The sequence below is a fragment of the Prunus mume genome, linkage group LG6, assembly GCF_029339155.1.
Source record: "Prunus mume cultivar Tortuosa linkage group LG6, ASM2933915v1, whole genome shotgun sequence".
Classification (NCBI taxonomy): Eukaryota; Viridiplantae; Streptophyta; class Magnoliopsida; order Rosales; family Rosaceae; genus Prunus; species Prunus mume.
Genome location: NC_142703.1, coordinates 19460798 through 19477162, shown reverse-complemented (window position 1 = coordinate 19477162; position 16365 = coordinate 19460798). Strand labels below are relative to the sequence as shown.

Here is a 16365-nt window from a genome sequence, read left to right as displayed (position 1 = left end):
CAATTTAATTTGCTCAAATTATATCTTTCTAGTATACCCAAAACCGCCCTGAAAAATACAAAATGAAAGGTAAGTTTTAACAAAAATAAATTATTTGCTTTTAATTTGTATTTATTGAGGTTATAAGCCTTAGATGGCTATTGGAACATATAAATTTTAGACTCAAGATTCATGAGAGGTAACTCTAATTGGGTAAGATAGCAAGTGTCAACATCAATGTTACTATTTCACCAAATAAAATTAAAAGAAAAACGACAACAAAAAGTTTTGACGTATCTAGTCGTTACCTCCTATGTCTAATTCTAGCACCCATTTTTGGTACCATTGGAACTACAATTTCGCACGTATACGTCTTCACCTGTGGCATAAACTCCATTTTCACCTAGGCTCCCCACGCTGTATGCAGAAGTTAGAAATTAACCACACCTCCCATTAGTTTCTTTACCGTAACATAGGGTTAACCTAAGTGGGTAAGGGAGGGTGGAGATCAAGAGAGGAGAGTTCAAGAGTTAGAAAATAGAAAGAAAAAAAAAACAGCTTGATATATTGTACGATACTAGGGTACTGGTATTATATACTAATCATTTAATGTGGTATAATAATGTGGTCTCCCGAACTTTTTTTCTTCCAAAATTCAAACTGCGTACGAACCTAATTCCATGACCTTGCCCGCATGTGATGTTGGTGATGATATTCCGATGAGCTGTATTGATAGCAACACAAACAAATCCCACAAAAGTTAATTATATATCCAAATAATACATATGTATATCAAGGAGTTCACGGTAATAATACTAATTAATTTACAAGTGAAAGAAAATGAAAAAAATATAAGATCCAAATTACTACCTGTTGAAATTATAGAGTCATGGATATTGACATGGCTTGATTCAGAAATGTCAATTCCATCTATGTTAGGGCTATCTTCAGGAGTAGTTATATACAGTGGTGGACTCATAAATTTTCCAAGAAAGAGATATGGATTGATAGATATCTATAGAAAATGTAATTCAAACCGTAAAAAAAAAAAAAAAAAAGGTCCATGCATGGATTATACGATGAAACAAATAGACCATGCCTCTTCTATTGATTCACGAATTCACATTTATGTTTAGTGTTTTTTGATTCATGAATTTTCATAGAATTTGTTTTTCTATTGGAATGTCTCGGAGTTGTAATCTTCCTATTTAGGTTGTCACCGTCTCCGCTAGGTGTTTATGGAATTATTGTCTAGCAGGTTGATCCTAAACCTTTTAACCCTTAAAGATAGTGAGGCTCCCCTTTACAGGAGCCGAACGGTAGAAAGTCTTTGAAAGATAGTGAGGCTCCCCTTTACAGGAGTCGAATGGTAGAAAGTCTTAGTATTCCGGTTAGCCGGAGAAAGAGTAAAACTCTTTCAATAGCTTTAAAGACAGTGAGACTCCCCTACAGAGCCGAACATTCCTTCAAGAATAGATGGGGATTAGTAGAAACTCTAAATCCCCAGCATACGCGTAAAAACATAAATTTATTTATCAGCCATTCCCATTAACTATTTATTTTTCTTTAAGGAATAATTTATTCTGTGTATTATATTGCTAGCCAAGAAAATGTATACGTACTTTAAATTATAGGAGTAATCCGAATTGATTGTCATTTACTTTTACGTGATAAAATTTAAAACATTATTTAAAGGGCATTTCTAATTTTAAAACCCCCGCGCGTGTGTTAAGATTTTAGAGGGACTAACTCTTGACACATCACTAGCAACATCAATATTGTACCCAACTTAACTACATGTTTAGTAGGTGTGAGCGTTTTATACAAAAGGCCTCGATGTTATTAGGAGTGGACTTCATTCATTATATGAGACTTTCTATTTTGTTAAGTTTCCGATGTGGGACTGTGTGTATTCTTCAACAGAATGTACCTCCCCAAGAACAGTGCATTAGGTTTGAAGTGTGCGTATATATGTAAAATAGCCCTTTCTTTTAAAAAGGAAGTTGCCACTTGCAAGTTCGGGATTGTGTTAATGTTATAATTCCAACCTCAAGTAGTTAGGGATTGTGTTAATGTTATAATTTTTAGTGTATTTTCTTGATTTAGTTTATATTATGGTTTACGATAAAAATAAAATAATAAGTGACAACCTACTTTGCACGTGCCAATCGGCCTTTTTTTCGTTGTCAAGACATTTTTGCATAATATATATATATATATAATATTTTTGTATTTTATATTTTTAGTTACTAATATTGTAATAATTGAGATTTCCACTTTTTGTTAGCGAATTCCTGCGGAAGCCCCATAATTTGGATTGCGGCTTGATGGAGGGAAAAATAACGGGCTGGATTAAACGGATATTCGCCCATGCCATCCGTCACTCACAAAATTTGTTTATAGTTCCTGTTGTGACACTCTACACATACACAGAAAGAAGAGAGAAATGTCTCCTTTACCAACTCAGATCTCAAATGACTTTTATCCAGATTAATTTTTCATCACAAGCCATTCAGATACTTATCTGTCCTGTTTTTCAGAAGGGTTTGTTTATTTGTACCTAAGACTCTTTTTTCCATGTTGTCTAAGTATAAAAAAATTTGATAATGGGGGTGGAGTGGGGAATCGCAAAAACATTCCTACGGAAAAAGCAAATCTATGCTTGGAAAGATATACTAGACATAATTACTGAGCATTGATTTCGGCTTGAAATCATGAGTTTGTTGAGGGTAAACAAAAAGTGAATGTCTTTTTCCACATTATTATCGGGCTCCAAGGATGACTTACATGAGACCTAGTAAGCTAACAGCTTTGCATAATTTTTATGAGTTTTCGATTTCCTTCCATCTATATATATGCACACATGCCAGGTTCCAAAAACCATGCTTGCAAGTTTAATCCTATGTATTAATAAAATACTATGTAATTTTATTTGGCAACCTTTCGGGTCAACCGCCCAATTTCAGGAGTAACTCATTACATTTTAAGTTGGATATCAAAATTTGAATCCCAGAACTGAATTTGTTCCTTTAAAAGTTCTAGTTTATTTCCGTAGATTTTGATCAAACATATAAAAAAAGTCAGCAAACATTAAAAAAGAAATCAATTCTTTCCTTCTCCTTGTTAACTGGTTAAATGCTCTCTTCTCTACACATGTTCTACATTGGACTGGGGAGTTATTGAAAGTAAAGAAAAGACGAAAGCTTGTAGTCAATTTTAAATGCACTTTTGGAACGTATTATGTGACCCAATCAGAGCTCGAACGCCAAACTGTAAATTCAACGTCCTTTTTCCCTTCTTCAGATCTTCTTCAATCCATACATTTGTTTCAAGTCCCCCTCCATCCGAAGACTCGACCCCAAGTTTATCAGGATAAAAGGTTTCATCTCACGAAACTTACAAATCAACCATTAAAAAGTATTGGAAATCCCATGAATCTAGAAATTCAATTGAATTGTCATTGATTCTTTTCAACAATAAGGACCATTTTCACTTCATCATGTACCAACAGGGAACAGCATTACAGAACCACTTTCAGATACTTATCATTAGCTTGTTCAAGTTTTTGCTTCACTTCATCATGAACAGCCACCACTTCTTCAGCCAATTTTCCCTCTGCAATATGGTTTTCTGGCCTTTAGGAAGCTTCACCAAATCTACAACATGATTAGGCACATCGGTATGAACAATGGAAAACGGTGACTTTCCTGTTGCATTATGAACTACACTGTTATATGCAAACTCCACCTGTGGCAGTGCATAATCCCATTGCTTCGGCTTCTCTCAACAAATGCTTCGCACCATATTTCCCAATGTTTGATTGGTAACCTTAGTCTGGCCGTCGGTTTGAGGATGGGCAGTGCTACTAAGGTTCAAAGCAGTTCCAAACATTCTCCACAAAGTGATCCAAAAATGGCTCAAAATTTTTATGTCATGGTTAGAAGTTGTAGATGTAGGTACTCCATGCAAGTGAACAACCTCCCTAAAAAACAGCTTGGCTATACTAGATGCATCAGCAGTCTTCTTGCAGGCGATGAAATGCGCCATTTTTGAGAATCAATCAACCACCACAAAAACTGAATCCACACCACTCTGAGTTCGAGGCAAACCAAGGACAAAATTCATAGCAAGATCCTGCCACATATCATTAGGAATTGGTAAATGCATGTATAATCCAGTGTTTTGTACCTGTCCCTTTGAAACCTGACAAATATAACATTTGACCACAATTGTTCCAACATCACACTTCAACTATGGCCAATAAAATCTTTTTTCTAATCCTGCTATTGTTTTATAGCGGCCTAAGTGGCCACTCAACCCTCCTTTGTGCAAATCCCGAATGAGCTTCTCCCTTAAGGAGGAAACAAGAATGCATAACTGGTTGCCCTTGAACAAATACTCTTCATTAAGAAAGAAATCTGCCATTGGCTCATGATTAGCACATTTAGCTCATATTTCCTTGAAATCATCATCATCTTCATATAAATCTCTTCAAACACTCGAACCCCACAATTTCTTGAGTAAGAGTAACTAACAAAGAAGCTCTTCTACTCAACGTGTCAGCCACACGATTTGAGGTGCCAGAAGTGTGCTTGATAACGAATGAAAATTTCTGCAAAAAAGTTACCCATCTGGCATGCATTTTATCAATATGTTTCTGGCTGTTAATATACTTCAAGGCTTGATGATCTGTAAACAAAACAAATTCCTTTTGAATAAGATAGTGCTCCCATTGTTTCAAAGCCCGAACAACAGCATAAAATTCTTAGTCATAAGTACTCCACTTTTGACGAGTGTCACTCAACTTTTCAGAAAAGAAAGCAATTGGTCTCTTGCCTTGAGAAAGCACAGTTCCCACTCTCATGCCACTGGCATCACATTCAACTTCGAACACCTTTTCAAAATTTGGAAGAGTTAGAACTAGAGCGGTACAAAGTTTTTCTTTCATAAGAGCAAAAAAAAATTTCTTGCTCTTCTCCCTAATTGAACCTGCCCTTCTTCAAACAATCAGTAATAGGTGTGACAATGGAACTGAAATGCCTCACAACCCTCCTGTAAAAAGTGGCCAAACCATTGAAGCTTCAAACTTCAGAGACTGTTTTGGAGTTGGCCAATCAAGAATTGCTTTGATCTTCTCATCATCCACCTGGATACCATTCTCACAAACCACAATACCCAAAAACAGTAGCTTATTTGTGCAAAAAGTACATTTTTTCAAATTCACATATAGCTTATTTTCTTTCAAAACTCCTAAGACTTGTCTCAAATGAACGAGATGCTCTTCTTTTGAGGTGCTGTAAATTAAAATATCATCAAAATAAACCACGACAAAAGAGCCTATAAATGGTCGAAGAACCTGATTCATAAGTCTCATGAAGGTGCTAGGTGCATTTGACAATCCGAACAACATCACTAGCCATTCGTATAACCCTTCCTTGCTCTTAAATGTTATTTTCCACTCGTCACCTGGCCTGATGCGAATTTGGTGGTATCCGTTGCGCAAATCTATTTTGGAAAACACCCTAGAGCCTTCGAGCACATCCAACATGTCTTCCAATCGCGGAATGAGAAATCTGTATTTTATTGTAATCTTGTTGATTGCTCGACTATCAACACACATACGCCATGACTGATCTTTCTTTGGAACAAGAAGGACTGGAACCGCACAAGGGCTCAAGCTCTCCATGATAAAACCCTTCTGTAACAACTCTTCAATATGCTCTCTTAGGATGTCGTTCTCCTTAGGGCTCATGCTATAATGTGGCAAATTTGGTAGACTAGCCCCAGGTACCAAATCAATGTGGTGTTGTATATCTCTGTCTTCTCTTCTATTGTTGCCACCAATAGCTTGTAACAACAACTCACGCATCTCCCCAAGTTAATTGGCTAAATTTTCGATTTGCACGTTTTGAGCGTCCAAATCCGCTCGAGTAATTGGGACAGCAGTTTCACGATCACCCATGATAAGCCAATACCGAGACAGGAGAGACCCACTCTGATACCACTTGACGCAACACAAGAAAATAGATTTTCAAGCGAAAATCCTAAAGACAATAATTTGGAATCCACCAGGAAATTAGAGAGAAAATTCTCTTTGAATTATTTGATAAAAGTTGAGATGATCTCAACCAAGCATGACAACTAATTAAATACAACGTGCTCACCCATTGGGCTGCCTAGGGAGTTATTGAAAACGTAACAGAAAAGAAACGAAAAGCATGTAAATTGAATACAACTTTTAAATGCACTTTTGGAATGTATTATGCAACCCAATCAGAGCTCGGACGCCAAATCTATAAATTCATGCTACGTCCTTTTTCCCTTCTTTGCTCCAGTTCTTCTTCAATCCATTCAGCCATTTGTTCTACATCAGTCAAGCAAATAGATTTTCAAGCGATTCGATTGTGTGGGAGGAGGATTCCTCAAATTTATTTTGATTTCATGGGCCTCCAATTTTCCTTGCAAATCTTTTAGGGAAAGAGCAGAAATGTCATTTGACTCTTCAATGGCAGCCACAACATAATCAAATTTCGATGGTAAATTATGAAGGAGTTTTTCAACAATTCTTGCATCTTCCAAAATCTCTCCATTTGACGACATTAGGTTAACAATTGTTGTAACCTTTGTGAAATACTTTTCAATGCTTTCACTTTCTGGCATCTCCAACTTCTCAAATTCTCTCCTCAAATTTTGGAGTCGAACCTTCTTCACACTTTGTTTGCCTTGATAGGTCGTCTGAATTTTTTCCCATGCTTCCTTTGCATTTCCGTCTTTGGAAATTCTCTCATACACTCACATCTCAATTGTTTGATATATGTGGAAAAGGGCCTTACTATCATTCTTTCGATTTTCCTTCAATGCATTTCCTTGTGCTTGACTGAGTGCAAATTCATTTTCAGATTCCTCATAGCCATCTTCAACCATATTCCACAACTCCATGGATTTTAACAACACCTTCACATTGTTGCTCCAATAATCATAGTTGTCACCGTTGAATCGAGGAATAAGTGAAGCCAAATTGTGCCCGTTGCTTGAATTTGTATTTGCCATATTGAAAGTGTTTCAACTAGGCTCTGATGCCAATTTGAAGGAGGAAGAGAAATAAAATAAATGGACACTAGTATCTTAGAAGAATAGGCTCTTTCATTATAATTCAGCACTATCACACAAATAACAATGATAAAGGACCTATTTAAAGACTTCTCTTATCATAACTGATTAACCCACTCTTATATCTAAGACTCTTCATCAACCAACTAACTCATAAAACTGACAATTTATTCAATTCATTAATACATGAACTTATTAAATCATAGAATAAGAACAGGCTCAACATATTGAAACTTCTTGAATGCAATAATGATGCATATTTGGTTTAATTCTCCAACACACATGACTATGTGTATTCATGGACTAATGTGCTAGCTCTCCTATTTTTCCTGCCACTTGATTCACCTAATATTTTGTGACTTTATTTAATTTCTTTTGTTTTTATTCTTATTTTAGATATTTTATTTAAATATTTTTAATTAACTTAAATTGTAAGGAGAACGCAAGCATAGGTCACAAGAAAACCTAGGCTCTTATACCATGTTAAACAATCTAGGCCAAATTGTTAGCGAGATCCTAACTTAATTAGGATATTTATTTCCTAGTTTATTAGGATTATATTTCTTTCCTTTTGTACAGATATTGTTTAATTAGGATTTTATCTTGTTTCCTAGTTTGACCATATTACGGTTACATCCTTGTACTGTAAATACTTTCTTTTGGAGAATGAAATACAACTTGAAAAATATTCTACCCATATTGTTTGACTTGGTATCAGAGCCAACTTTTCTGGTGACCTGTGTGTTGTGCCTACCCATGTTCTATCCCCATTTTTTTTTTCTCTACCTGTGCCGTGTGTGCCCTCCTGGGTTTGTGTGTTGTGTTGTAATGTTCGTGCCTCTACTGTGTTTGTGTCATTCCTGTCTTCGTGCATCTGCTGTATTTGTGTCTTTGCTGTGTTTCGCTATGTACTCTGTTGTCTTCGTGCATCTGCCGTATTTGTGTCTCTGCTGTGTTCCGTTGTATACTCTGCCGTGATCTATTGAGTTTTTGCTGCAATCATGGGTGATAACTCCATTATTGGTGCTGCCCTGTAAATTTGTGTGTTTCTGATTCTATTCAAGGTACTGGCTCCAATACTTGGATAATTGACATTGGTGCTTCTGATCATATGACTTATGATACTAAATTTTTTGATGAGTTGTCTAATAACACATGTGACCCATACATAACTAGTGCTAATGGCTTGCCCTCTCCAATTACTGGTGAGGGCACAATCTCTCTCACTCTTACTCTGTCCTTGTCTCGTGCATTACTAGTTCCCAATATCCATTATAACTTGGTATCTGTTGGTTGATTACTTGAGACACTCAATGTTTCTGCTACTTTCTATCCTATGCATTACTCTTTTCAGAATCTCAAGACTCACGAGACGATTGGGCATGGTAAACGGATAGGGGGGGTTATATTATTTGACATTGCCTTCTACACCAATTCGTGATCGTGTCGTTAATACTATTCAAAGTTGCAATGTCAAAGACAAACAACAAATTTGGTTGTGGCATCGTCGTCATTTGGCTACCTTAAGCATCTATTTCCATATTTATTCCGCTCTTGTGATGAGTCCAGTTTTAAGTGTGAGACATGTATTTTGGCTAAGAGTCATCGCACTGTGTTTCCTTTGAGTGACAGTAAAGCTTCCAAGCCTTTTGATTTAGTGCATTCTGATGTGTGGGGTCTAGCTCGCGTTACTTTGAACGAATTTCTTTGGTTCGTTACATTTATTGATGATTGTACCCGACTCACTTGGGTTTTCTAGCTGAAAAATAAACTGATGTTGCTTCCATCCTTCTAGAGTTCTGTACTATGGTATTTACTCAGTTTCATGCTCGGGTCAAAGTATTCCGGACTGATAACGGAGGCGAATATGTGAATAACACTTTGGCATCTTTCTTCTATGCTCAAGGTATTATTCACTAAACGACAACCCCATTTACTCCTTAGCAGAATGGTGTGTCTGAACGCAAGAATCGTCAGTTACTTGAAGTTGCTCGCTCCCTTATGTTGGATATGTCTGTTCCCTATCATCTTTGGGGGCATGTTGTTTTATCTGCTGCCTATTTGATTAATCATACTCTTAGCCAGGTTCTTGATTTCAAGACTGCACATGATGTGTTTGGTGACCATGTCTTCCCTGTCTCAGTCTCCAAGTTGCCCTTAAAGTTTTTGGGTGTGTTGCCTATGTTCATGTCTACTCTCATCAACAGAGTAAACTTAATATTTATGTTATGCGATGTATTTTTATTGGTTATTCTTCTACTCAGAAGGGTTATAAGTGCTATCATCCACCTACCCAGAAGGTGCATGTTACTTTGGACGTGACTTTCCATGAAGAAGTGCCTTATTATGTCTCTCCCTTCCTCACCAATTTAGGGGGAGAAGAGGAGTGAATTGGAGAGTTTTGGATTGGAGAATGATGTGTTTAAAGATACTACTCTCGGGAAGGAAACGATCTGTCGCACTGAAGCAAGTGACCGGCCACCCATATCCAAGATGAAACTTGTGGTCTCTGTGAAGAAACGACTGATCGCCCTTTGGAACTCGACCGATCGCCCATATCTGGAGATGAAGCAGGTGCTCTCAGTGTCAAAATGACCAGTCACACTGAAGCAAGTGACCGATCGCTGTATCTGAAAATAATGACAGTGATTCTTGTACGGAGGAGTTCGATGCAATACCCCCCTCGCCAGTGCCCCAATCTACTCGTGATAGTGAATCAAGTGAGGTAATTTCTAATGATCTATTTGTGTCAATTTATCAGTTACCCCCACAAACCACTCGTGGAAAACCTAAAGTACAATATTCTCCTGATATACATGCAAAGTCTAAATATCCCATTAGCCATTATGTGTCAACTCATCATTTGTCTAAGTCATGTGCATCATATTTGTGTCAATTATCTAATGTATGTGTGCCAACTAAGCTGCAGGATGCTTTATCTAACCCAAAATGGATGGATGCCATGAATGTTGAAATGGATGCATTGAATAAGAATAAAACATGGGATTTAGTTCATTTGCCACGAGGGAAGAAAGTTGTTGGATGCAGATGGGTGTTTACTTTGAAGCATAAAGCTGATGGTTCCATTGACCGGTACAAGGCTAGATTGGTAGCAAAGGGTTATACTCAGACCTATGGAGTGGATTATTTGGAGACCTTTGCTCTAGTGGCAAAGCTCAATATTGTACGTGTACTATTGTCCCTGGCTGCTAACCGCGACTGGCCCTTATTACAATTCGATATCAAAAATGCGTTTCTACATGGTGACCTCAAAGAGAAGATTTACATGGATCTCCCTCCTGGTATTCCTGTAACCTCTAAGGAGGATGTTGTGTGTAAACTGCGGAAGTCTTTATATGGATTGAAGCAGTCTCTAAGAGCGTGGTTTGGGAGATTTGCAGCATCTATGAAAAAATTTGGGGATGTGTAAAGTAACTCAGACCATACTTTATTTCTAAAGAGTCATAAAGGTAAATTGATAGCTTTAATTATTTATGTTGATGATATGATTATGACTGGAGATGATCAAGCAGAAATGCAAAATCTTCAGAAGTATCCGGCTTCCGAGTTTGAGATGAAGTCATTAGGTGATTTGAAGTACTTTCTTGGGATTGAAGTTGCCAGATCTAAACATGGTATCTTTCTGTCTCAAAGAAAGTATATTTTGGATTTACTTGCAGAGACTGGAATGTTGGATTGTAAACCAATTGATACCCTTAGTGAACAGAATCATAAGTTGGGGTTGTATCCTGATCAAGTCCCTACAGATAAAAAGTGTTATCAACGACTTGTGGGGAAATTGATTTATTTATCTCATACACATCCTGATATTGCATATACAATGAGTGTAGTGAGTCAGTTTATGCATTCTCCTAGTGAGCATCATATGGGTGTTGTGATGCGTCTTTTGAGGTATCTGAAAGTAACTCCTGGAAAAGGAGTTAATATTTTGCAAGTATGGTTATACATATGTGGAAGGGTATAGGGATGCTGATTGGGCTGGTTCAGTCACTGATAAACATTCTACGTCTGAGTATTTCACATTTGTTGGTGGTAATCTTGTTACTTGGAGGAGTAAAAAGCAAAAAGTGGTGTCTAGGTCTAGTGCCGAGGCCGGATACCGTGGGATGGCTCAAGGTGTGTGCAAGTTACTATGGTTGAGAAGATTGTCGAGAGATCTTGGGTTTGGACCTCAGAAACCCATAGATTTGTATTGTGATAATAAAGCTGCAATTGCAATTGCGCATAACCCTGTGCAACATGATCGTACAAAGCACGTTGAGGTTGATCGACATTTTGTTAAAGAGAAGTTGGATGCTGAAATTATTTCTTTTCCATTTATATAATCCGAATATCAAATGGCAGATGTTCTTACGAAAGCTATGTCTACTACGGTCTTTCTCAACTCGCTTGACAAGTTGGGCATGCATGACATCTTTGCTCCAACTTGAGGGGGAGTGTTAGCGAGATCCTAGCTTAATTAGGATATTTATTTCCTAGTTTATTAGGATTATATTTCTTTCCTTTTGTACAGATATTGTGTAATTAGGATTTTATCTTGTTTCCTAGTTTGACCCTATTAGGGTTACATCCTTGTACTATAAATACTTTTGTTTGGAGAATGAAATACAACCTAAAAAATATTCTACCCATATTGTTTGACTCAGATATGCTCATATTTTTATTCATCAGCGGCGTATATATATATATATATATATATATATATATATCACAGATCATTCGCATGGTGCCGCACTTTAGCTCGAGACCATTTCCTTCCTTCTTCTTCTTCAACTTCCATCTTCTCATTTATTCTTTTCTTTCTTATTCTCAAAATTGAATAGAAGCCATTTTTGATTTGCGTGTGCAGAGGGGTCGAACTTGGATGAAACGGCTACGATAGTTAATTTAGAGTGTTGATTTCCCCACTCCAATTAATGGAGGTCCAACCCAATACAAGATGTTGATTTGTGTAGAATTTATTTTCCATTATGATTTTGTTGCAGCAATGCCGCTGATAACTTTGCAAGTGAAGTATATTAGATATTATTAATTTCATTTCTGCACTTTTTTTCCTTTCTATCTAATGGATAAGCTTTCTAGTTTATCTTAATTGAATCGATTCTATGATCTGTGATGAATTTATAGGAGAATTTAATTTTAATTATTAGGCTTTTGGCTTTTGGCTGCTGATGTGAAAACACACATTCGAATCGGTACTTTTGGCTTTTGGTCTAATTGTGGATTGTTGATAGGACTTTGAAACTTTTCAATTCCATGAGGGATAAGATTGGCTTGTAATCATGCTTTTTGCTGCTGATTCAGCGTCTGATGCTTCCTTTCCTGATTCTGTTACAGATAACTGACGCTGTTGTTGCAGCTTATTATATCTTGAATGCTACTCTTGTTGTTCCCAAGCTGGACCAGAAATCGTTTTAGAAGGATTCCTGGTCAGTTTCAGCATATCACGGTTATATAACTGCTGTCAAGGTTAATGTATGTAAGCATAATAGTCAGCGTATTTTTATCACGTTATTTCGTGCATTACAACGTCTTCAGGCTTTACTTTCTCTTTCGTTTTCTCCAATTTCTCCCGACTCTTCTTTTGTAACTTTTATATTTTATTTTTAAATCTTGTTCAGTACGTGTTCTAGGCATGGAATCCAACGACTGCCCTGCTTTCTTCATCTCCAGTTTTCTCTACCTCCAAAATTTCAATATTTTGTAATTGGTTTATGGTGTTGTTGATACAAAAACGTAATTCATTTAAGAAATGCAAACAGCGCCCAATTTCCCGTCTATGATTAAGAATGAAGAAAATTACATGGCTTACATTGGGCGTGACAAACTGAACAGCATACTCAGCCAAGCCACAATGCTTATCTTGCACCAAAAAGCAACATTGGTGATGGAGAGGCCGTCCCTAAGCCTAACAAACTCAAAAGTATCTTCAGCAACAGCTCAAAGAAAAAGAAAATTTGAATTTAGGGATGAACGTTGATAACCGCTTGATCTACAAAGCCCTCTGCTTTATGATCTCAGCATCTTTGGCATACAACAAACAGATCCCACACTGTTCCACCTCCAGCTCCTCCTCCTCCTCCTCCTCCAGAAGGGATTCGTAGGAAAATTGCAGTACTTTAAAGTCAACAGAGACCTCAGTAATAAGTTCGTAAAACGCAGTGGGGCTCCGAGCTTCCTCTACAACTTCTTCAAAGACATTATTATTATACCACACAAACACCTGATGGGAATCTTGGAAATGGCTTCCATACATAAACGGATTATACAAAGGATGGTTGATTTCATGGCTTTCACCATTACTAGCTTTGAAGTTGTATTTGCACTCAATCTTCATTTGATTTTCTGCATCACAGTTTTCCAATGCAAGAGAGAGGGCGAAACCCAAGAAATCTGTGCTAAACCAATCAGGAGAAAGCTGCATATTTATTGAAGATCCCTCACTTTGATGGCTGAACCAATTTGGAATTTCATTCCCGGAACATTTAATGGCAACGAAAGATCTCCTCCCAAAATTTTCCTGTACCATGATAGTTTATTAAACTCGTGAAAAGAAAAGCAGCGCAGAAGTGAGTGTGACAGACAGTGTGTGCTTGAGGTAGAGAGAGAGAGAGAGAGAGAGAGAGAGAGAGACCTTATCTAATTCATCTATATAGTCATTGGAATAATCTGAATCATCCGAATGATATGATGCTTGTTCAATTTTTTCGCCTTTAAAATTTGACGACGCAGTTGCCATTCGCATAATTCTGAGCTGTGCATCAGCCATTATGTATCTTCGTGCATTCTGATCCAAATTTGGGCAACTGGAAAATATATGTTTCTCATGAAGCCCTAGAGAGAATATATATTCATCCCAACATTGTGTGAGTAGAGTGCTTGAACTCGACACTGTCTTCAGTGACGTGCAGCCATGTGCTTGAAGACATTGCAGCAATGGGGGAAGCTCTGGTAAAGATTTAAGCTTCTTGCAACCAATCAGGCTCAGGCGAGACAGCTGAGGAGCTTGTTCAATGCTTGCAGGTATGCTCTTAATTAAGGTCCTGCTTAGATTTCTTGTATACCTGGTCTTTATTCCAAAGTTGTGCCCCAGTAACTTGGCATAAGGGCATATGAAGCTCTACAAGATTTTGAGCAGAAAAGTTTGATGGCAAAGATTTCATAGGATATTTCTGCCAGTAAAGATAACTAAGAGAATTGGGAAGATCAAGAGAATCCATTAATGTGCACCTTTCCCACCAAGGATAACGGACATGTAGCCATCTCAATTGATCCATCTTTTGGAAGTTTGCATGTCTCAAGTGTAGCTCAGACCAGTCAATGGATATGGCTTGAACAGTTGCAGCTCTCTGACAATCAAGTGCAAAGTATAAAAGGTCAATTAATATACCAAAAGTTTAATCAAAATTACATTTGTAGGAATCTAACTTGTTTATTGTAAATGTGAATATAACATAATTAAAATACCTACCTGGTTATTTGTCAATACTTTATGGACATCCTCTGCAATGAACAACCTACTGCTCTCTTCAACACATTGTTTGTGAGCAATTGCCCTACCCATTTCTTGCAACAAATCATGCATCTCTATCCAGTTGCTTTCTTCATAAATTGATATCATAGACCTATCAATGAGAACTTTGATCCCGAATTCCCCACAGAAACCACGACTATCTAAGAACTCTTTTACATACTCCCTTCCATAGTTATTATGAAAACATACTATATCAAGAAATATCTCCTTCTCATTTTCTTCTAATCCATTGTAACTTACTCTCAACACTTTCCAGATTTCTTCGCTTGGAAATCATTTCAACTTGTTCAGTTGATCTTGCCAATCTTGTTTGCTCTTGCAACCAAGGAATAAGGGAGCTAATGGAATGGCGTTAACATAATCTACGACCTTTCTTGACAACTCAGCATGCTCTATTGTTGGAGACTTATTTCTGAAAGCCTGCGAGTGAAAGAGCTGAAGAGCTTCATCTGAACTTAATCCCTCAACATTGTATATCTTATCATGGTCAACTTTGTGCTCAAGTAGGCCTTTATCTCTAGCAGTTATAATGATTCGACTTCCTTGGCAAAACCGATCATGACAACCAACAAGAACTTCTAGTTGTTCTGGAGCATTCACATCATCAAGAACAATGAGCACCTTGGTACGCGTGAGCCTATTTCGAGTAGTAGGTGCTATAGACAGAGTGTCGATATTCAGATCTTTGTCCCTTAATATCTCACGAAGAAGTTTATTACGCAATTTATATATTCCATCTCTTTCTTCTGAGTTCTCCCTCACATTTTTAAGAAAACAAGAAGCTTCAAATTTAGAAGAGAGTCGCTGAAATACAGCATCAGCAAGGGTGGTCTTGCCAATACCACCCATGCCCCAAATACCTACACAGCAAACACCTCGTGAATCCAAGCATAATAACGACTCAATTTTCTCAATTTTCTTTTCAATTCCAACTAGACCCCTTAAATCACTTGATGATTCACGATTCAATTTGGTCAAAATATCTTGAACAACTTCCTCAACAAAATCAGCCTCTGTCCTGGAAAATATCATTATGAAAGACAAACAATAGTAAGTATGAATCAAATGATAACAAGTAGAAATTGATACAATTTAGAGAGTTGGCTACCCTATTTTGCTTGAATCATGAAACCCACACATATTGGCTGCTTCCTCTAAAGCAGCCCTCCAGTTTTTCACCTCATCTGTATTCCCTTAAAACGTTTCTTAAGTTGACGACCTTCAAGTGCATAAGTTCCCTGTTGTTTTCGTACATGTGATGGATCTATGCCATAAAAAATGGGTATAACAATCTGTCCATGTCGCTCCCTGCATCCCAGTATATGCACAAGTTCTTTTAAACACCATGAGGAAGAAGCATAGTCTTTTGAGAAAATGACAACTGCAATTTTCGATTTCTCGATTGCTTCCAGAAGGGCAGGTTCAATGTCGTCTCCTTTCTCCAGTTCGTAATCCATGTAGGTCTCAATTTTCTTCCGCAGTAAAGCAGCGTGAAGAAAGCTGGTAAAATTATCGCGCGTGTCCTCACCTCTGAAATTAAGAAACACGTCATATTTTTCTTGGAGGGGGGCAGCAAAAGGAGGAGAAGAAGAAGACGCCATATCGCTATCCAAAACCTGCAAACTTACAAGTCAATCATGCATACACGGGCCTGAGGGCTATATGTAATCATAAAAATATGCAAATAACGAGAAATGAGAGACCAGAAAGTCTCCACAAAA

The 16365-nt window shown here is 37.4% G+C and overlaps 1 protein-coding gene and 1 pseudogene across 2 annotated transcripts; both read right to left on the bottom strand.

Annotated features, from left to right (window-relative positions):
- Positions 1-12867: 12867 nt before the first annotated feature.
- On the bottom strand, positions 12868-14723 carry LOC103335845 (disease resistance protein RPP2B). Its single transcript, XM_089055184.1, has 3 exons — positions 14582-14723; positions 13745-14459; positions 12868-13630 (listed from the first exon to the last, which is right to left on the bottom strand). Exons 2-3 carry the CDS (start codon positions 13877-13879, stop codon positions 13103-13105), a joined length of 663 nt encoding a protein of 220 aa, XP_088911310.1. The 5' UTR covers positions 13880-14459; positions 14582-14723; the 3' UTR covers positions 12868-13102.
- On the bottom strand, positions 14593-16365 carry LOC107881486 (disease resistance protein Roq1-like; annotated as a pseudogene). Its single transcript, XR_016128148.1, has 2 exons — positions 15753-16365; positions 14593-15662 (listed from the first exon to the last, which is right to left on the bottom strand). The product of XR_016128148.1 is annotated as a disease resistance protein Roq1-like (transcript).

Excerpts from the sequence above, each read along its gene's own strand:
- LOC103335845 (XM_089055184.1), bottom strand. The coding sequence starts at position 13,879 with ATGGCTGATGCACAGCTCAGAATTATGCGAATGGCAACTGCGTCGTCA. Across the intron at positions 13,631-13,744 it reads ATATAGATGAATTAGATAAG|GAAAATTTTGGGAGGAGATC; the intron begins GTCTCTCTCTCT and ends ATCATGGTACAG.